The sequence below is a fragment of the Mya arenaria genome, chromosome 6 (assembly GCF_026914265.1).
Source record: "Mya arenaria isolate MELC-2E11 chromosome 6, ASM2691426v1".
Lineage (NCBI taxonomy): Eukaryota > Metazoa > Mollusca > Bivalvia > Myida > Myidae > Mya > Mya arenaria.
This window is the reverse complement of record NC_069127.1, coordinates 82,545,586-82,568,757: the sequence shown is the minus strand read 5'-3', so window position 1 is coordinate 82,568,757 and position 23,172 is coordinate 82,545,586. Positions and strand designations below refer to the sequence as shown.

At 32.6% G+C, this 23,172-nt stretch overlaps 1 protein-coding gene across 2 annotated transcripts in view; it reads right to left on the bottom strand.

The window, feature by feature from the left end:
- Positions 1 to 972: 972 nt before the first annotated feature.
- LOC128239353 (PR domain zinc finger protein 1-like) overlaps positions 973 to 23,172 on the bottom strand; it is a 49,488-nt gene continuing 27,288 nt past the window's right edge. For both annotated transcript variants that reach the window (XM_052955972.1, XM_052955973.1), the window contains exons 2-5: positions 21,060 to 21,229; positions 10,940 to 11,062; positions 7,948 to 8,200; positions 973 to 6,077 (exon numbers count right to left, since the gene is read on the bottom strand). In XM_052955972.1, coding sequence (XP_052811932.1) covers positions 3,973 to 6,077; positions 7,948 to 8,200; positions 10,940 to 11,062; positions 21,060 to 21,229 — 2,651 coding nt within the window. In that variant the 3' untranslated portion in view covers positions 973 to 3,972. The remainder of the gene's footprint in view (positions 6,078 to 7,947; positions 8,201 to 10,939; positions 11,063 to 21,059; positions 21,230 to 23,172) is intronic.

Sequence of the window (23,172 nt, the reverse complement as noted above, 5' to 3'; positions counted from 1 at the left end):
AGTCCACCTCTACAATGTCAATAGACGGTGAACTTATACTTGTAGATATCAAATGTATATAACATGTAAATATGAGGCACGGTGAGTTAACCAGTTTGGTGTAAAACGATAAATAGCGATATTTTTATTTTTTGTTCATTGTAATATATAGTAAGGAAGGAAAGTCTAATGGCTAATAAGGTGAAAATGATGCTGTGCACATTAACGAGTCGGTTTAAAATTGTCGCATTTATATAGCTTTTAGTTATCATTTTATTGATCTATTAAATCAATCTTGGTAAAACTTGAAACATAGCAGCCCACGTGTACTTTTTAATCTTGTTTCGAGGAATCCTTGTATTTCGATAAAATTTCTTCGAAGTGTGGTACCCTTTAAAGTATTCCTTCTGCGTATTATCATAACAATAAATTTGCTCATAATCAATGATATTGCACCATATGTAATAATTCTTAATTTCCGGTGCTTGAAGGTCAGACTATGAAGTCCTGTATTAATATAAATGTTGTTATTCGTTTGAAAAGTGTTTTAATCAATGAATAAAACAATCTTATGCATTGCAGATACCTTTGTTACAATGTTTGCAATCAAATGAAATCGACATGTCAGAGACGGCTGCAATTCTTCAATAGACCTTGCCGACCTTGATGTGCAAAGTCAAAACAACCACACGTGCTTGACTGTTTATCCCAATCGAAGAATACCCTGACAATTAATAACGGCATTGCTACAAATATGCCTATTGCATCTGGTAACATGTGTACCACATGTGAATATCTTGAACAAACTTTGAGTTATGCGAAAAACATTATTTGAAAAACAAACCAACTTAAAATATTACAGGTTCACACATTGACATCCAGTCCTATGTAGAGTTTCATAAGATTTCAAGATTTTAAAATCTATCAAACATTTATATATTTGGGTATTTTCATGTATTTCGACCTTGAAATTTAGAATAAAGAAATCTTAAACTTGTTTTACACATTTATTTCTTAACACAAAACAATCAGAAATACAATGTAGTGGTACTCGGGTATTTACTATTATACAAACACAAATACAACACTTTAAATACAACTTATATGTGTTCCGTTTATAATGTATAAATATGACTTAAATAATTGTACATACAAGTTACATTATATTAAATGCACATTACTAAGGTAAACTGTTAATTGAGACATTTATAATAGTCAGCGATGGTCAAAAATGTAATCGGCATCTTTAAAGTATAAAAACATATGATATTCAGAAAATGAATGAAAAAAATAGATCTTATTATCAGCTGCAAAACGTAAACACTTGTTAAATGAAACTGCAGGAAATACCATGTGTACTGAATAGTAGAATACATGATATGAAAGTAAACATGAACAAAAGTTATGTTTCAAAATATCAACAAGTAAAAATTAAAGCATCTATCTCTTCTAACAAAATATAAAAGTGATTGAATAACGAGTGCTTAAATCAAAATACCTCGGGACGGTCTCAGATTGGGAGCAGATGAACTAGTAAAGTTTAAGGACATTGCACGCGTATTATATTAAATATAGATACAGATATTATACCAGTAGTTATGCGTGATACTAAATGCAAGCAGGTATGATGACCATTTCAAATTTACTGAAATAAACACATGATCTCATATTAAATTCAATAATGATAGTAATTAGGGTATATGTCAACAATTTCACCACTTACTGCACCAACATTGCCAAAAATATACAAGGACAAAAATTAAAACCACTGCATCATGAAGAGTCTTTAATTTTAACATATTTACATAGGATTTGTGAGAACTATCCTTTTTGCAGATGTTACGCATATAAATGAAATGGCGCCAAATTTCTTATCATGCACTATCCATAATAGAAGCAAATGTCATAATTGTAAAATTAACTAAATTTTCATCAAACTATCATCCGTGTTTTTCCTTAGACTAAGATTACCAGTGGTAAGTAATTATGCTTTCCTGCAGTGTTCTGGAAGGGATGTCTTATCTTTAAAACTTGAAAAAAATTCATTTGCCAACAGATAAAATGAAGTATGATTAAAAAATTATACTTTTGAGTAAAAGACAAGTTTGGTCTTCTGTTAAAAATCAAATTATTTCTTATACTCATTTTAGGCTGGTGCAAAATTAATGACAAAAGTAAAGCTAATTGACCATGTGAGATTATATGCATCAAACTCAAACAGTTACATCATAACAGACAAGCCCTGTAACATTTTTGGAGAAATTATTTACATTTTCACCCAAATAATCATGACACAATCAGTAGATAAGATTTATACCAGTTTGCTGTTGAAAAATTTCACTGATTTTGGCAAATCTTATCAAGTAGATAGTCTTGCTTCTACATCCCATCTTTCAATTAAGAAATTAATTTCTTTTTTTTTCCTGCAAAATGTTCGCCGTTTTTCAAAGATAAAATGTATTTTATAACCTGGAAAAAAGTTACTGTAGTGTTTTCATGCACTGTTCATTTGAAACAAGAGCACAGCATGCGGATTCTGATGCTTGTCTGTTTTTTTTTTCTAATTTCCAAGGGACACAACTCAAGTATTAAGCTAGAGTTATGTGACTTGCTTAACTATTTTTCATTTTAACCTATGTTCTGTTCTGTGTAACAAGTTTCATATTAATATCATGTTGTTTCAAAATTACAGTATATATTAAAGATTTTAAATGACAACAACATCAAGGGCTTTGATAATACCTACACGCTCAAGAATGGCGAGCCTTCAAATGCAAATAGTGAGAACTATACATCCTCGAAATCATGAGTTATTATTCTTTTAGAAATAGCAATATATTTTGGCTATATTAAATAAGTTAGAACAAATGAAAACCATTAAGTTAGTAACACATCAATACTTTAAAATCAAACCAACAAAACCTAACAAACATGTTCAATACACAGACTATAAATAATATAAATATAATGTACAAACACCTTGAAATCAAAGAATGTGTTCTGTAATATAATAAGATTTGTTTTTATTTCTCATACTTGCATTCACATTTTTCTAACAGGCATGCTACATTCAAATGCAAATCTTTATACTATATTATTTATTTCATTATCATTATTATTCTCATTATCATTCTTATTATTATAATAATTATAATTATTATTATTATTGTATTTTTATCATTATTATTATTATTATTATTAATATTATCTTAATTATAATTGTTATTTTTCACTGCCAATTTTTTACATTTTGCAAATGCAAGGGACAATAATTATCCAATAAACTGCGAAACGTTAAATATAACCCTGAATAATTAAGACATTGGTCCATTAAGATATGTGAATGAATTACAAATGAGTTACACAACTATAAATGATTGTTCTATAACCATGACATTGCACAGACATTTTTGGTCATTTGGCGATCATAAATAACATACAAGAAAAACTATATGAGACTTCACTATGATCAAAGAATGATAATGATCAAAGCCTGTATTCATAATACATCTTAAGTAATTTCTTAACTTAAGTTGACAGCCGTAAAACGTTCAAAGTCAAATCTTAAAAAGGTACAACAGTTACTGTTTTTACAACATAACAGATTGTTTATTACATAGAAGTAACGAAAATGAAGTATTTAAGGTATTATTAAGTTTATATATAATCTCACTAGTGAGATACTGTAGTAAGGAAAAGATTTAAGTACGGAAATGACTTCAGGTGTTTAATGAATACCGACTCTTATAAATATCAAATGAGATTATCAAAAAAATGATTACAAACATATGATTCCAACTAAACCTACATAATTATGTTTTGATATGAATACAATGATTATCAGATGGAGATGTAATGAACTATTATGCATTATTCAATTGAATGAGTCAAATCCTTGTTATGTCATGTACACTGTCTACTAATTTGTACAATTAGATTCTAAAATAGTACAAAAAAACTGTCAGTAAAACTATAACATGTGCTGTTGTGACTTTAACAGTTTGTTGAGCAATCTAATGGCTGCTGAAAATGAAGCTGATTCTGCTGTAAGGATTGATGAAGTATAGAGCTGTTATCAGGATTTTCCATCGCTTGTTTCATTCTTTCCCTAAATAGGTCAATCTGCTGACCTTGAGAAAAGTCAGAGGTCGGAGAGAGTGCAGACTGATTTGAATGTTCAAGGTCATTCTGACCTACTGGTGACATGTGACCTTCGTCTTCCTCATCGAGGTCATCACTATGGTAACTGTCATATGTAGCACTATTGGGGGTCAAAGGTCGACTAGAGGAATCTGCCTTAGAATTTATCATGTCAGAGTTGTCCATTGAGTCTTCCCTATCTTTGTTCAATGACTCAAAATGTAATCTTTCATCAGTTTGATTTTCACTGCCATTTTCCAAGTCTTTTCTGATTGATTTATCTGTTGCAGAAGCCTTATCAAATTTTTCATATTCACCATTATCGATCAGAGCAATGTCATGCATATCACCAAATTCGCTCATCTCTTTTATAGCAGCCTCTGTTGTTCTTTGAATCAGCATGGTATAGTCCATACTGAGCCCTGAGGGAATACAGTTCCCAGTCTTCCAGTGTGTTTTCAGCCCACTCGCGCTGATGTATTTCCTGTTGCACTGTGGACATTCATACGGACGTTCGTTTGTGTGTAACCTCTTGTGAAGCTTCAGGTGGACAAACTGGGTAAACTTGGCTGGACAGAGTTTACACTGGAAAGGCTTTTCGCCACTGTGTAAGCGCATGTGTGTCTTGAGATTTGAGGTGGAGCTGAAGCGCTTGTGACAGACGGAGCATTCATGAGGTTTCTCACCCGTGTGCACCAGATGGTGTTTCTGTAAGTGAGCGAGCTGGGTGAACCCCTTGTTACACGTCTTACAGATAAAAGGCCTCTCGCCAGTGTGGGTTCTGAGATGAACCTTGAGATTTGATAACTGTCCAAATGTTTTCATGCAAAACTTGCATTCGTAAAGCATTTTACCATCTTTTTTCCTGAGAGGGTAAGGCAAGGATCTGTGGCCGCGAGCTTCAAAGCTAGACTTAGGCTTGCTAAGGTTGAGAATTTGTGATTCCCCACTGGGTGCCCCTGAGGTAGGTGGGCGGGGAAATGGTGACTGTTGGAGATGGGGCGCCGGATGGGGGAGTGGGGGCTGGGAGCCACCCATGCTCATTGGAGGGTAGCCAGGGGGGAACATTGGCCACGGCAGATGTTGGTAAGGCCCATATGGAAACATCGGGCTGAAAGGGTACATCCCGGGAAGGCCCGCAGGAGGGAAATACATGGGACCCGGGCCCGGAGGCATCTTCCCCATTGACCCAGGCATGAACTTAGAATACATGTCCTCAGGGTTGGGACCCAGAAATGGGTTCATCATCTGATTCATTGGTTTGTTGTCCATCATCATACCAGGAAACTTTAGAGGCAATGGAGCAAAGGGTTCAGATGTTGGAATCTTGATATCCTTAGAGTCAGTGTCTGGTGTTTTGTCTGATTCAGACTTATTAATGTCTTTAATGTCAGGCTTGAAATCTTGTCCTTGACTCACATTCGGCTCTTTGTATTTATGTCTCCCTTCATCTGAGTCTTCACTGTTCTCCTTTACTTTCTTCAAGAACAGATTTTCATAGAATCCAGAGCTGAGACTTCGTTTTGGGGTGCTGAAATGAGGTTTAATGGGCGAGGGAGCCATGATGCTTGGCAAGCTGCTTTTCACAGAGGCTATAGGTGAGATCTTGCTGGTAAAGGCACTTCCTGAGCCAAAGTTGAACTTAGGGCTCTTAAATGGTGACAAGGAGTCGTCCAAGTGAAGAGAGCTCCTTTTTCCATGAATACCATGGTCCAAGTCATCGCTGGTGGGGCTCCCATCACGTTTATGCAGGCTGTAATCAATCGCATACCCATCCTCACGAACACCACTGTCGTCACTGTCGCAGTGTTCGTCTTTGACCCCATGACTCCTGTCCTTGACTTTGGAGGGTGATGACCCCTGAGGGGAAGGGAGGGGGTGGCGGTTGAGACATAAGTGGCGCTCTTCAATGTATGTGGGCAGCGGCATTGGTGTGGGCTGACCAACAATCTGGCGCTCTGGAAGGACAAAACATTTAGATATGATGGGTATTCATAAATATGTAGATGCGGATATAATTTAAAAAAATTGATATTCCAATGAGCATGCAATTTTTTTCATACATTGTAACTATAATAATATTATTTTCTCTCAAAACAGAAAAAACTACTTGTTTGAAAAAAAAAAAATTGATCTGCAAGTAATGATCTCAGATTGTAATGTGAACATAATGTTTTTACAAAACCCTGTCAAAACCATTAAGAAAGCATGGGTAATAGAAAAATAGCCTTATTCACAATTCAAGTAGAAAAGTTTTGTTCCCTTAATATGTACTTGAACCATGTATGGTATGAAAATCTACTCATTTTTACTTTCTTTTTATGTAAATATTTACATATCACCGAAACTTTAAAAGATCAAGAGGATATATGGGATTTTATGAAATTAGTCTGAGAGCGGATCTTTATGAAGTAATTTCAATCACTTTGAGGAACAATTAAAACTGTTAAACCTATTCGATCATCAGAGAAATGGAATTATTTATTAAATATATTACGTTTATCATATTTTAGAGTAAATAGGAATGTCATATGCTAATATATACCAATATTGACTGAATTCTCTGCTCTTTTGTGCCAAATCCTTTAATGTTTAATATCTTATTCTTATTACTTGAAAAAACTCTGCTTTCTCACTTTTCAAATATATTTCACATATTTATGCAAATAGTCTTAAACTTGATGTAATCTAAGACTAAAATTATACATCTTAGATGAAGAAAATAAAGTGACATGAATTTTGGTGACAGGACTGAATAGCGGATTTAAGTGATATAATTATTATTTTCACACCAAAAAAAGCGATCTCCTGTTAAGTAACTTTCATTTCATCCAGGCAATACGATCTGAAATGCATGTGGCTTCAATAACGGATTGTACTGCTCTGTCATTAAAGTGCACACCTTAAGAAAACAAACTCTACCTCCTATACATTTCTTGTGTCATAAAGGAGAAAAAACTGTGACAAAAACTCGAACCACGCAGACAGCTGTTGATTTTGAATAATTAACATAGAAATTAAAACCTTTATTTTGCCAATGATAATTGAATATTAGGTGGTTTCATTGAGCTCTTAATATTTACGAGTCAATTAAAAAAGAACGGGAGTAAGGAATTTAAAACATTTTGCATGGCTAAAAAAATAATAGTTTTGAATTTGACAAGCAATATCTTATCTTTCCTAATATCTGACTAAAGAATTGAAATAATACCAAAGATACATGTGAAGCTCATATTTCGTCACCTTCTCTTAGACAGAAACAAAAGACTGGTAAATTTTTATAAAATTTGATTTTGAATGTATCTTACTAACATCCAGTATCAGATTTCTCTCAACTTTTTTTATGTCATGCAGAAGATAATCTCAAATCCTAAAAAGAACAGAGTCTCAAGTCTGAGATCAGACTTAAGAGGCCAAATTTCAAACCTTCATATTAATTTCCTTCTAGTTAAGCTTTGATGATGCATTTTGCTAAATGTCATTATTTTGTATAACTGATATTTTTTCGCAAAAGATTGGTTAAGTCTAGGCTCAGACTAAATGAGACTGTTTTGAATGAATGGCCCATATCTTAGTGAGTTTTATGTTTGATGACCTTGTTAGTTGTCATTTCTTTGTATACAAGGTCATCCTTTAAACATGTATTGTCTTCATTATGGCCCATCCTGGACCTTTTTCAGTAAGTAAATGATAGGGAAATAAATTACCAATACTAGTTAAAATAATAGGGTAATAAAAGATAATTATTTTCAGTGGATATGTTGAGTCCATGCAAACAATTAACTCTTAAATCATTTTGTCGAAAAGTTCAACTTTTATACAACTTACTCCAAGCCTGAAGCATTTCTTCCCCGGTTTTTGGGACGTTGAGTCTCTCCGCGTACTCCCGACAGTACCAGACTAGTAGCTCTGTGTTAGGAGGAATCGGTTTTATCGTGTAAAAGTAGATGTTGAAATCAATTTGACAGGCAATCAGGTTTTGCTGATTGGAATTGTAGCTAAAGTTGACGTAATGCATCCAGTTGCTACGACTTGTGTCTCCGACATCCATGTATTTACATGTCCTGTTGTCTTTGAAGATCTGAAACAAAAAGGTTAAGGTCAATGCTAATGATTACCTAAAAGGTCAATGCTTAAGGTTACCTAAAAGGTCAATGCTTAAGGTAACATAAAAGGTCAAGGTCAGTGTTTAATGCTACCAAAAAGGTCAAGGTCAATTATCAAGGCTAACTGAAAGGTCAATGGTACAAAATAAAAACAATAATGGACAAGATCCCCTAGGCATGCCCTTTAGGTAATATAGCACAATGGATGCCAACAATATTTAACCTCTCAATAACTGTAGGCTCTTTCAATTTATGTCTAAGTTCTAAGAACCAGGAAAAATTATTTAAATTTATTAAGTATCTTTAAAAAAAATAATTAAAAATCATAAAATTTATGTCTATAGTCCTAAAAGTAAGCCATAGTTAAAAAGGTCCTTAAACTTTGCATGCGATTAATCGAAAATATCATTATATAATCATACTCTAAGATTTTCTTTATTCTGCTTGTAAACCAGGGCAAATTACTGATATTAATTTTCATATGATTCACTTTGATGATATTGTCACCTCATATTAAATGATTTTGCTGAATAAGTAAACATGTTTTACTTCTGAAAGTTGGAGAATTGCTCTCCAAAAGCCTTATGGTCGAGGGCTTACAAATTAATGAGAATTTATCTAATATGTTTTGTAATTTTATCATTTTTCGATGATTAATATAATATTCATCAACAGATATGAAAAAGAAATATTTTGCTTTGCGCCTTTTTTGGTTATACAAAAATGACTAAGTAACCAAAAAATCTGTTTTGTACCAGTAATTAAAATCTAGAAAGAAGCTGTCCTATTCTTTATAAAGAATATTCTCGTTATTCTCTTCGATTTTATCAGCGGAAACACCCATTTTTGTTCACAATGATGCTGACTACATCTCAGAGTGATTTAATTTCTAAACCGAATCAAGATAAGCCGTATTAAATGATTAATTGAAATTTTGATAGCACAAAACTAATTACTAGCATCTATTCTCACTTTCTATTTGAAATTCTAGACGAGTTTTACTCTGTACATATCGTCAACGACACATTAGATAATGGGTCTTCAGTCATAAATATTTTATCTTGCAAATTTTGACAGTTTTTATACAAAACTCTAAACATGGTATTGAATAGAAATATTATGAGTATTTAGGAACATTTACGGAAAAAGCGGCTATGGCTTGGTGTGAAAAGTGACATCTCTGAATGAGGCAGATCATCGTCTCCGCTTTATACAAACACCCAGATAATGCACTCTATATGCAAATAGTTTAATTCGCCATTGAGAAAAATATATAAATATTATGATATCATCTGAAAAAGGGGTTTTGACGGAAAGTCAATTTTATGCATAAAGGCTGCAGAAGCCATCGGTGATGCTTTCCCGATAAAATATTTATGAACAAATTTCCCATTACATCAAATTCTAGAGACAGGAATTTATAATTATTATAAGCCGAGATTTCATATTGACTATGTTGAGCTTTTCCCTTTGTAAGTATCAATTAAGATTCATGCATCTATTACACCAACTACAGCACAATGATTCATATACATCAATATACCATTCAAATTTACGTTTAAAATTGATTTAAATTTCCAGTCGAATCTGTTATACACGTTATGTAATATAATAATAATGACTTTGGACCATATACAGAAAGTCTTGAAAATTTCTTGTGATGAAATTTTTTATTATGATAAAAAAAGCATCCAAAGAAAGTGGAATATCCGGTTTGTAGATAATGGAGGCATGAATATATTTGTAACGTGATAACCCCGTGATCATTTTATCATTTCATTTTCATGAATATCAGAGCTAATGGATTTCAGACTTTATGATCATCTTTGTTAAAAGTTTAAGAAATGCTGATTATATTGATATCTACATTTTGTTCCAGAATTTTATTTTGCATTAAAAAAACAAAATGAGAAACACGACTTATGAAGTAATATTCATACCCTGTGTAAATAGTGCTTGGATACCATCCAAAGACTAGACTTGCAAAGACATAGGCAACATTCCTGTTGTTTTAGTCACTAAAGGGTCATTACATATCAGTTTCACTATTCTTAAAGCTAGAGTTATGAACCTTGATATGTAATATACACATATACAGTATATGTGTATTGTCTCAGGAAATAATTGTATTAAATTTCATGTAAATATCATGAGAGGTTTTTGAGTTATCAGGCCATGGTTCAAGTTTGTTCATGATGAGGCCAATTACTACACCAAAGTGTACCTTGACCTTCTTGATGAGCTCTTCTCTTCCAAAGCATAAATTCAGAGTCAATGTTCAGCCAGCTCGTTTATTAGTGACGTATAGAACTTACACTCTGCATCAGACTCCTTCAAGGATGTTTTCAACAGTGAATAATAAGGATAGTTCAAGAATAAATTCATTTGATGTTGTTTTTTTACCTGCCTTTGTACCATGTTGTAGTGTTTTCCATGTTTCGTCTACACATTAACTGCCATAACGGAAAAGTAACCATTCAATAACTTTGATGAAATTTCAAAGCTATTCACTTATAATGCGTGGTAGTTATTGAATGATGCCCTTGACAACACAGCACAAAGCAATCACGTTACCCACTACCCTCTGGATTGAAAGCACTTGCTCACAATTTCAATAACTTAGAGTCACTGTGGGTCATGTAGCTAGCACTTATTGTTATGATATAAAACCATAAATAACTGTTAAAACAAGGATGATATATAAACAATTATACCTTCCACAAGCATATTCTGTTTGTATCACCTCGGCGCACTGGTTCTTCAGGGGTGATGATGCCGTTAAGCGGGCCAAATCTAGTTCCCCGCGGAATGTAGTCCACACTCCACACTCCCTGAGCCTGAAAATACACAAAAACATTTGTAATTATACTAAACTTACTTTGGTTTGCATTATAAGGCTGTTTGGGTTCATGCAGTTTATGGAAACACTTTATCACAGCAGCCAACATATAACCTTCCTATCTAGTTTTTAAATTCTAGGCTTGCTTCTTGTAACCAAGTGACTGTCTGTGAACCATCATATATTCTATGCAAATTAATGTCATGACAACTAAATGACTTTACCTAATCTTGTAAAAAATACCACATTATTATCTACCTGTATAATATCTAATGATTTATGAAATAGATTCCACTTCCTGTTCAGCATTCTGAATACCAGGGAAATGATTTTAAAAAACAGAATCAGCAAATCAAACATGTTTTATACAAAGTTAAGACCAAGTAAAAGAAGATAACTGTCTCATTTTTTGATGAACCGATAACTAAGTGGCTTTGGAAAGGTTTGCAGTGGTTTTTCTTGTTAATTTCTCCGGTGCCAAGCAGCTGGGGAAGGCTCATACTGAACCATACCATCAACCGCTAGTACTGATAAGCAGTGTGGCTGGATCAGATGTTAGCCTGCAGGGGGGCACAGTTGCACGCCTGCCCTGCCCGATAACCTTCTGTATTGGCATCTAACAGAACCAGGGCCAGGGAAACTTATGGCATTAGGTGCTTTGGACATATTAATTACATTACACGAAAATGAGAGTTAATTGATGAGTAAAGGTTTATCAATGTCAACTTCTGAGGCCCTATTTTATTTTATTTTGTTTAGCCAAATAACTTATTAAAACTTGATTTTTATAATATTAAAAACAATTTTTTCGTGATTATCAAAAGGATAGTTTCCTTTCAAAATTTAAAGGAGAAATTAACTTATTTATACCATAACAAAGTAGCGTGATGAACTAATGATACTGTTTCAGGGATTTTCAAAAAAAATGAGAATGAAAATTATTCTTCATTTAAAATTTCTTTTCAATTTTCTAACCCTAACCCTTGATGGAAATTAAATCAGAACCGTATTATATAATCATCCAATCATCATCACTTGAAAGTTCAACAGAATCATTTTTCGAGGACATTATTAGACATAATTGTGATGAAAGCGAGACCTCTTCAGGTTCTCAACCTTAACCTTACGATCAAAACTTTCTTCAGAAAAGCACAATAAATAACAAAAATAGGTTGACCTGTTAAAAAATATTAGGGAAATTAACTTAGAATGAAGTATAAAAAGTAGACGATATCATCTTCAGAAAACTCCATAATTGAAGATTTCCATTCAATTGGTTTAGGACAAATTAAAAGAAGAAGACAGCAAATTTCCTCAAATATACACTGTACACATGCAACAGACAAATACAACCGAAACTATCCAATCTGAATAGAGCCCTCTAGAAAATGAAATTACATTAATTTGTCCATCCATAAAGTATAAATGGCCACAAAATAGAGGTTCTTGAAGAAACAGACAAAGCATGTTGAAGATCATCATCCTCACAAGTGCAAACCCCAAAACAGGAATAAAAATAATTATTACAAAGCATTCATAGCAATGTTTTCATACAATGCATACTTTTAACATGTTCTTTCCTTTAAAGTGACAAATACCTGCAAAAGTTGTCATTTTAATAATATTAAAGAAGTGTAATAATAATATTAAAGAAGTGTAAAACAACTCCCCAAGTATAAAAAAATAACAGAAAAAGATAAAAGGGGGCAGTAATATTTTAAGCAAAGAGTGAATATCCAGCACGATAATTGAGGGCAGAAATGCAATTTGAAAAGTTTACTACCACCTCCTCTTGAATAATGATATTTAAACAAAAATCAAACATTTGCATGTCCCTATCATTTTCACCTTATGCAAAAAGTGGGTTTAAGTAAACACTAGGAACCCCAAGAGAAATGAACACATATAAAAAAGTGGCAAACTGTTTTCTAATTACATAGTTTCTTAAAATGACAAAATCTTCACCTCAAGTTGGGTTCAACTCTCTCGTTTTTTTAAATAAAGAAAAGATACTGTCATCACCTTTGAATAATACCAAAAACAGTCCATCTCCTTTTATATGCAATATTTGCTACAACTCTCAAATTTAGATCCCCAATTTTCCTTCCCTATCTTGTTTCTTAATTCAATTAACAAAACATATCTCTTGCACATTTTTATGGAATGCGTTTTAGTCCAAATCAGCTCGTTGAAATCATAAAATGTGAATGGTAAGTAAAAGTCGGTAGAGCAAAGGCAAAAAAACAAGACTCCACTATCAATTGAAGTCAATTGGGCTGAACATTTGCACACGTTTCTTGTTATAAGGGAGATATTTGCAATGATACGCTGCCACTTTTGACATATTTTGCAGAAAAAACATATGCAAGGGACAGATAACTTGCACCTGAAGCTCTGATTGGAAAGTTCTTGTCAGAAGAAAAAACAACGCTCAACCAATTTGATATCAATATAGCTGTAACCCGACTGGTAATGCTTGATTTTTCTGACTTTTTGGACCTTAACATCATTTTTCAATACATCTGTGTCTGAAGAAAATAAAGTTTTATCAAGAAAATGGGAATCTATATGATTTAAAGGCCACCAGTAATTTCAAGTTTCAGTCCTATCATGAAAGGTTACTGTCAACTATTTTTTGGAATAATAAGAAGTAAATTTTGACCCCTCCAAGAGGAAAATCAAAACCACAAGCTCGTATGAATTGCTTAAAATGATGACAAAAAACACTGCAGAAAAATAAAGAATGTTCTTTTTGCATGAGAAGTCATTAAAGGACAAGACTAGTGTCTGTTCTTGATGATTATAAAATATTGGATTATTAATTTTACCATTTGGCAGGTCAGAAATGATATAAAAATTACCTATTATTTGGTAAAGTATATCTGCAGTTACCGTCTTTTCACAGACATTTGTAAAGGTTTCTATCATCTCACACATTTATTAAGGATAATCTTCTAGAATTTCGCTAATGCTGCTCCAAAGAAAAATTAAAATTATATTAAGCTTGCAAATTGACTTTTAATTTTCTTTAAAATCAATCAAATGCCATTCGTTTCTTTATGAAAGTTTTTTTTCACAATCACTTTGACATAAGTTTTAGTCAATTAAGGGGTATTAACTTTATCGTAGATCAGAGAATTAATTTTGAATTTTTGTTATTTTGCAAGTAAAGAAAGAAATCTCCAACTAATTATTCCCCTTTGTTGGCACCTCTCAGTTTTGACGGTAAAATGAATTTCTTGTGAAAAATGTCTTTTCTTTCTTCCACTTTAAAGCTGCACTCTCACGGACTGAACATTTTGACAACTTTTTTTTTTTTGTCTTGGAACGAGTCAATTTTTGCAAAAATCCATGGAAACCAGTAATTTAAGACTGCTGACAAAAAATAAGATTGCAGATTTTTATGTTTCAGTTTAAAAATTGATGTTTTATGCATTTTTCTTAAACCATTAGCCATGAAACATTAATTTTCGAACAAAATATGAAAATCTGTGATCTGATCTTTTGTCAGCAATCTTAAATCATTGATTTGCAGATATTTACGGCAAAAAAAATTGCTTTTTTCCAAGACAAAAAATAAAAAAGTTGTAAAAATGGTAAATCTGTGAGACAGTGCAGCTTTAAAATAATAAATTGTGCATTGAAAAAATATTGAAACTGTAAGTATAATTATGATAAAGTGGAAATATTATATATAGTCTTTGATAATAAACATTTCTATTTTTTGAATTGAAAATTTGTAAAATGAGTTTTAAAGTCATAATTGACTTTCACAAAAAATCTCTTTTTTTTAATGATGAATATCAAATCAATTATTTTTTGTAAGTATATATTATATAAATACAGTAACAGCTAAAAATACAATAGACGATTAGAGCAAAATCAAAATCCTAAAAAACATGCATGTAATAATTATCTTCTATATCTTACTCGCTTATCAAATAAATAATTTATTTAATGAAATATATAAATTTCACAAAAATGTGTAGGGCAGAGAAGAAAAAGATAACTCCGTAAGTTTTTGTTCTATTTTGCTGTTTACTTCATTTTCAAGAGGACTGGAAATCCTGATCAATATCTTATCATTACTTTCTCAATGTTTTAGCTAATTTTCATCCCATTGAATAAACTTTCTTTGGTTTCGTTCTGTTTGCCAAAGATAGAAATATAATCCTGTATTAAAAGTGATTGGCACATTTTAGTATTTGCTCCTTCTCCTATCTTTAACTTGTAATCGAAAGTTACCAAAAGTTGGCATATTTTAGGATTAAATTTGATAATGGATGCAAATTTCAATAAACATAAGATAATTCAATGACCATTAGATGTAACAGCACAAGTGACATCCATACTAGCGACACCGGGGGAAAATGTCCTTTTTATGTGTGAATGAATTATCTCCCTTAGAATATATTATGAATAGTGTAAGATTGTTTAAACTGGAAAAGATATATATCTAAAGTAAATTATTCAATAGTTGTTCCTTATCAACAAAACAAAGTTAGAACACAGACATGATTAATTAAATTTTCTTCTCTTCTTTTTTGAGGAACTAATTCTGAAATCAAGTCCCATATATGCCAGCAAGGCTCAAACAGGATAGGAAACCACAAAGACACTAGAACCAACCTCAGTGAAGCCAAACTTATCAGGTCACCAGCAGGAGATCACTGTATCAGATTGACGTTCCCGCGTCCAACAGGGACTAAATCCGTGTCCCCTTTCGTTAGGTCAATAATACAAGATTTAACAAACATACACTCAGGTCACAGCAATCAGCATTGAAATATCTTTATATATATAAGAGTTAAGCCACATTATACGAAACATTACTTAGTGTAAAGCTGCCAAAACAAACTGTTGTCTTATAGCAATGAAGACAGACATTGATATAGTTAAATATCTATATATAATTTTTTTTCTGATTCCAAATATGGGTAAAACCATTTGTTACGTACACAGAACAGGTATGTTAAAGTGATAATAGACCTTATATAGTGTAAGGATATGGACTGAGTAACGTTGTCATAGACAGTGGCAAAACTAGGGGATGAAATGATACAATTGATACAGTATCCCCCCCCCCCCCCCCCCCCCCCCCCCCCGATATGTATTGGTACACAAGCCTGGGGAATGGACCACAACTGAAAAACAACAGGAACATCCTTGGAAGAAGCCATCTCTTTTGATCAGTATTAATATCCTTACATTTAAAAGTGTTGCTTTGACGTTACTGATGAAAATCTTCCACCTGGTAATGAAGTAAAACTATCTGCATCTAGAACAAGCAAAGTGACCAGCCAAATGTTAGCAACAAGTGTATGATATCAAAACGACCAAATAACAAGATTCATTCATCTCTCACAGATGGTTTCCAGAAAAATCAAAGCAGATGATGATATCAAAATCTCTATGAAAAAAATAAGTTATATTAGGGAGATTGTTATCTGAAAGAAAAAGTTCAGGGAAATGAAATTTCTTTTAAGCTTTTTGCTATCTACCAAATTTGATGGAAAAAGTATGACTCTGATAACTTAACAGGTGGAAATGGAACAAACACTTGTGAAGCAGGCTGAAGAAAATCTTCTGAACTTATAAACGAGGACCCCCTATCCAAGGGAGCTCTTGTGTCCGACTGTGCCATGTCATGACCGGGCGGTACAACAGGTGAAGGCAGGGGTGATCACTATCACCACCATTAAAGGGACACAACTCGTTTATCACAGGCCAGGTAGCTAGGGGCAGATAATTGATCAGCACTGTGATAACAACCCATAAATCTATTAAAACTATGATAAGAAATATGATTGAAAGAATCACTTTGATATCAAAAGTACCGTTAAAATCATAAATGGCAGATGGTTTCAATGAAAGTTTTTTTCTTAGTTTTTATCAATTCTAAACTCATAATTTCCAAGGAAATTCTTCCTGTTAGGATTAAACTTTCAGGAAATGTCTTCAAACTTCAATGACGAGAAATCTTGAGATATTAATGTATGATTAGACGAGCTCAAGTCAATGGGCTCCTGGATTACTTGACTTAATCTCTAATCAACGAAAAAACATTGGACTTTCCGTAAGGAGAAAAATTGACAAATTTTGGAGAGAGTCAAGTTCAAATCAAAACTTTCATGTTATCGAAGAATTTACTCTTGACTTCAAAAGCAGACTAAATTATCAATCAAGGCAGCGGCAGTCTTTGTCATTTGAAGAAGAATATCATGATAATTTACACTCTCCAGGAGGTGGATAAAGCCAGTTCCTTTACCACAAACATACGCAGTTTTATGTACACAATTATTATTCTTATATTTGTACTAATATTCCTGTTTTAAGGTTGCACCAGCCCTGACAGTATGCGATATTCAAGGCCATTTTTAGTGTGACAATTTTCCTCATCTATAGCTTGCTTTATATCCTAAAGGTTAGTTTAACAGTGTCAAATTTTGCTTTTATCTGAAATTGAAAACATAAAAGAAGTGTTCAATTTTTTGTCTTTCATTATTTCCATTCTTTTTGCTCCTGTGATTTTTTAAGCCTTTTCATCATTATATTGAAATAAGGTGAATAGTAAAAGTAATGTTAACAAATTTCAGAATAATTCCCACAATTGTTCATTTTATAATAACCATTTATTGGGTTGAATATCATTTTAAATGATATATTCAGTCCAGAAATAAGTGTATTCAAAGTTGAACAAGTGTGAAGGATCTCTATTATTGATATAGGTTAAAACTGCATGTGATCTTATACAATTTTGCTATTCTTATGACAAGAAATTGTTGCGCGCTGCCTTTCATCATTTGAAATGGAATCATCGCCCTTTCATTTTCTTACAGACCACAGACATCAGGATCAAGCTATACAAACAGAGGCAAAAAATGCAAGTAAAGGATTAGATTTGAAGAGCAATATTTATCTTTTCCGCGTTTTTGAAACTAAATCAACTTGCACTCAGAAAATTCAATGCATTTCTTTATCCAGTATCAATCTCCAACTGTTGTGCCCTGTAATTATTTTTAAATGACTAACTAGAAAGTTTGACTTAAACCAAATCGGCGACAAAAAAACCACCACTTGATGACCATGGGAAAGCAGAATTGAAATATATCAGAACATTTAATATAATTGAGAAAATAACATACTGTCAACAAAATTCGCTAAACATCGAGACCACAAAAGTGAAAGCTCTGAGACTGCGTATTAAGGTGTCAAAATCGTTGAATTAAACATGGAAACGTGAGACTTTAACTCCGTACACTTTAGGAGAATTTATGCAGATAGCTGCAGCGATAAGCTACCAGAATTGGCCATATTTCACTGCATTTTGGCTGTCCGACAAAACTTTGGGAAATTGTCACCCAGGAAGGAAATGGGTGATTGTTGAAGTTTAGAATTTTCGTAATTTTTCAAGATCGCTTTAGGTGAAATTATAGCCCAGCTGCAGAACCCAGCCACGATGGATGCCTTCTGTTGACACTTTGTGTCTTATTAATCTCTTTAAAATCTTCTATACAGTGATATAGTGTTGATTTAGGACTGAAACGGCTTCTATTTATATTTAATAGATATAAGGACATCTGAAGATATAGTGCCTGAATTTTTATAATGTGTAATTAACATAATGTAAACTTTCTAAAGTATGATAATATATGGAAAGTAAATCTGCTGTATCAGGTCAGAAAACTGGCAACTTTGCAAGTTAAGGTTGTGATAAAAGTACAAGCTTTAACCTAAAAAATGATTATATATAAGGCCAGCAGAATAAATAATCATACCAAAATATTCAGAGATTTAATTTGGTGGTACTACGGTATATGATGCCACGTTATAATTAATTGAATGGATCATGACTTCAACATAAGTGTTCATGCATTATCAGTGAGTCTTTTAATCTTTTTGTTAACAGGTAAAAAACATGTTGACGATTTCAAGAAAACATTCTCCGGCCCATTACTTTCCCAGCGGGCTTAAGGCATAACCCCCCTCATTACAAATTGGTGGCAATAACATGCTTTCACATTCAAATACAGAACCACTTTTCCCACCTCCAAAATTGAAGAGCCTCACAACTTTTCAACTTCCTTTTGAAGAGTAGGAAAACAGAGATTTGACAAGCAGAAAACGATTGCTTTTTTATCAATCATTGAATGAAGAATGGAAAGTCAAAGTGATATTTATGACATTTTTAAATCTGACATCGGAAGCTGTATTAAAGGCTGTGAATGACATAAAATGCAGTTATATTTTTCTGAATCAAATTACCATTACTGTGTACAATAGCGTCATTTATAACACCTCAACGACTATACAATTACAATACAAACAAATGCAGACAATTTGAAGGAGATGATTATTCAAACGCCAAAAACTCATTCATATAGTCGAAACCCTTGTCCATTGAAAAAGACTGCACCCCGCAAGTTAAATTTCCTAGACTTTGCTCCTTTTTTATAAAAGAGTAAATAAACGTACAAAACTGCCAAAAAACTTGTGGCGACTTACTGTCAACCTATTTTGTGTCCAAACAGCAGGGTGGTGTCAGAGATGAGAATCAATCGTTTACTGTGCAACTTCCAGCCAGAAAAAAAAGCGTTAAAAATGAAAAATGTTGCTGTCACAATTTCTTTCATCATAACAATTTCTGGTTTCAGGTAGGGGAATGATCTTATTCATGGTATCTATAACCAATATGACAATTCTTTTAAGAATAAAATTTATTGGTTAAAACAAAATTAATGTTGCAAAGTGATAAAATTAACTTTATTTTTTTTCTTTACATATATTTTATTGGGAATAATTTCTGTCTTCATATTAAAAATGTAGCTTCATAAAACAACAATATCCTATCATTTAATTAAATACGTACAACATATATTTAACCTTCTATTAGTAAAATACATCAGCATTGATTAATTCTTTATAATTTATTTAATATCATACTGGAAAAACACAAGATATTTGGGATTTTCTTAGAAAAGTTACCATCATATGTGGACTGAGAGGTTATGATCATAATAAATGCTATCAGCCGTATCATTATAGCCCCAATAAAGATAATTTGAATTTTAAGCCTACAAATGTTTTTGAAATAAAACTGCCAGAATTCGAGAAATAACTGTTATATTTAACGTATTTTAACCAAGAAACATGTTAAATCAAAATGGTTAGCTATTGGTTCCCCTATTAAGTTGCTGTGTCTTTTCAAATGTTAGAATACAAACATTTATAGCTCTTTTCTTTTAAATTCCAGGATATATGTATAACATTATGTGATTTTTTTCAAATAATACATAAATCAGGAACAGATAGAGATCATTTCCGCGGATAGGTATCAACATTTGAGAGTAGATACTTTGCCAGGTTTTATATTTTAAAGTCTGTAAGTCAGCATCATTAATAGTATAACATATTTTTTTTTAAACCTGTTCTGTTTTTTTAATTCATTGAAAAAAGATGGTTTCTGGAAGTATTCGTCTATAAAGATAGATGTGGAAAATAAAACTGTGACTTTCCATCAATTTTACGAGAGAACCTGTGTGGTTCCCGCTTTGCTATCATTTGGACATCTTATGAGCAGAGCCTATCTTTATGACTGAGAAACGGGTTTGTTTTAATCATAACTTTCTCTGATATATATGTTTTTTGATGTTTTATTTCACCCACTTTGAGCACCTTAGGAGTCATAAACCTTCTAGATTGGAAAAAAGATTACTGTGTCAGATAGATGCTGACATCAAGGCAACAGAATATGACAAACCAAATTTTTTTATAGTTGTCCACAGTGACAGAATTTCAAAATTCTGTCTCTAATTATTATAACATTCATCGTCATCGTCACCATCATCATCATCTGCCTCATCATCATCATCATCATCATCATCATCATCATCATCATCATCATCATCATCATCATCATCATTGCAATAATCATATTATCATCATCAACAACATCAGCAACAACACCACCATCAACTTGCAAAACTTCGACTTACATTATCTGGCTGCGTAAGGGATGGTTTCAGGGTAAGGTTGCGAGGAAGGGAGGCCTGTGCTCGGTTTCGACACACTTTCTCGCATGCGCGGTCGTGCACGATGTAGACGCAGAACTCCTCAAACTCATCCTCCTTCAGCTGCGTCATGTCCCAGCCATCCTCAAGGCTGTCTGCAATTTACAAAATAAAAATATTTTGAGCATATAATTGTATCCCTCTATTTTTTCATTTTTAAAAAGACTTCATCTTGAAAAGTCAAGAATATTTACACAGAGGCCTTTTAATTCATGCATGTCCCTGAAGCACTGTAAAATAGAGCATTTTTTTTTACTTATTGCAAACAAATAACTGTGTTAGTATTAGCAGCAGGAGATGTAAGACATGGGGTACATACACTGTATAAAAATGTCAAATAATAATGTATTCATAATAATATTCATTTTTTACTTTTCTTTCACAGTTTGTGTGTTTGAGTCTAAAAACAAAAAATGTTAAAAGAAAGTTTAAGTGCAACTCATCAACGTTGCAGATCAATGTCCAGCTTTTATCACATGAAATAGTTATTATTATCTCCAACCGTTTTTTTCATACACTTTGCCTTTATATGAGCATTTACGGAAACTTAGGGTATTAATCAAAAGTGGCTTGACTCAATTGGGTAAATCTCTCTGAATAAGAGTAGCAATTTTAGATAAATTTAAGACAAGTGTGGTCAAAAACTAAATCAATCTTAAGTACCAGAAATTTCAAATGATAGTGAACTTAAAATTGATAATGGGGCCGACCAGTTGAAACATGTAAATGGAAGTTTCATTTTTTGAGGACCCTTTTGCAAATCTAATATAATCTCGGAGGGGTGCTCCAGATTTTGATTGTTAATATATCGAATTTGGCAGATATAAATAAGAGAAAGGCGCAACGAAAACTATGCAACTAAATTGGAGGTAAAAATGCAGCCAGTATGTCACTTCTTTAAAACAAAATTGGAATATTCTCGGTATTTTATCAACAATGAAATAGAAATATTTCATCGGAAGTAGCAAATTTCAGGTTAAGAAAAAACAAATTACAGTTAATAAATGCCAAAATTGGTCAGAGAAATAGACCTTAGACATATTTCACAGAAAAAGAACAGAAATATCTTCTGCTGCTTAAAATTAATTTTTAAATCTGCGGCTCTAACCAATCACAACTATGCATTTTCAATGAATTTTTTATGTCAAACTTTTTCAATAAAATTAAATATTCAATTTTTCACAATTACAGATATACTTAGCATTTATTATTATTAACATGAGCAAGGCTTCGAATATTTGGGTAAGGTTAGATTTTGGAATAATAAAATACGAAACACTACTAAACATGTTCAATTACAATACGATTTCTCAAAAATCAAGTTGTTTTAATCTCTCATAATGTTAAACTGTTCAAGCAGCATTAAATTTGCTACCTGAAGCAATAGAAAATGAGCATTCAAAAAAATAATCATGAAATTAAGATCACCTTACATCAATTATATTCATTAATTCATGAAGGTCAGGCGATTTGGCCGGTATTATCCAAATGTGAGATCATTACAGTAGTATCTTCATAATTTGACCCTTTATCATTGGTATTAGGCCACTTTCGGATGTTAATATGATACAGTAATGGGCGTAAAATGCCCTCCTCGCATGAAAAGTGAATTTGCTCACGCAGAAATAGTTGAATGTAAATCATTGAACAATAATGTCCTAAGTTTGACAACAATGTCTCTATCAAAGAGTGATAGCAATGATAGTAAATTATGAAATTAAAAAAGATATTAAGACTGTTACTCAGAATTGATGCAGTCAAAATTATGGTAGCTGTCAATTCCTATACCAAATAATTGTGGTATTTTTATTGGAAGGAAAACATATTTATTAATAGTTATGATTCTGAAGTTATATTCTACAATCAAGTTACACTGAATATCTAGGTACTGTATCAGTGACTTTATCTAGAACTTAATTTAGCTGCAGATGTGTATAGTTGTGATGACAAGAAATTACAAAATCCCAACCCTAGTGACAGTTCTGGGTAAATAGCAAGGTATTCCAGGTAAATGTCAAAGTCAAATACCGTTGAATTT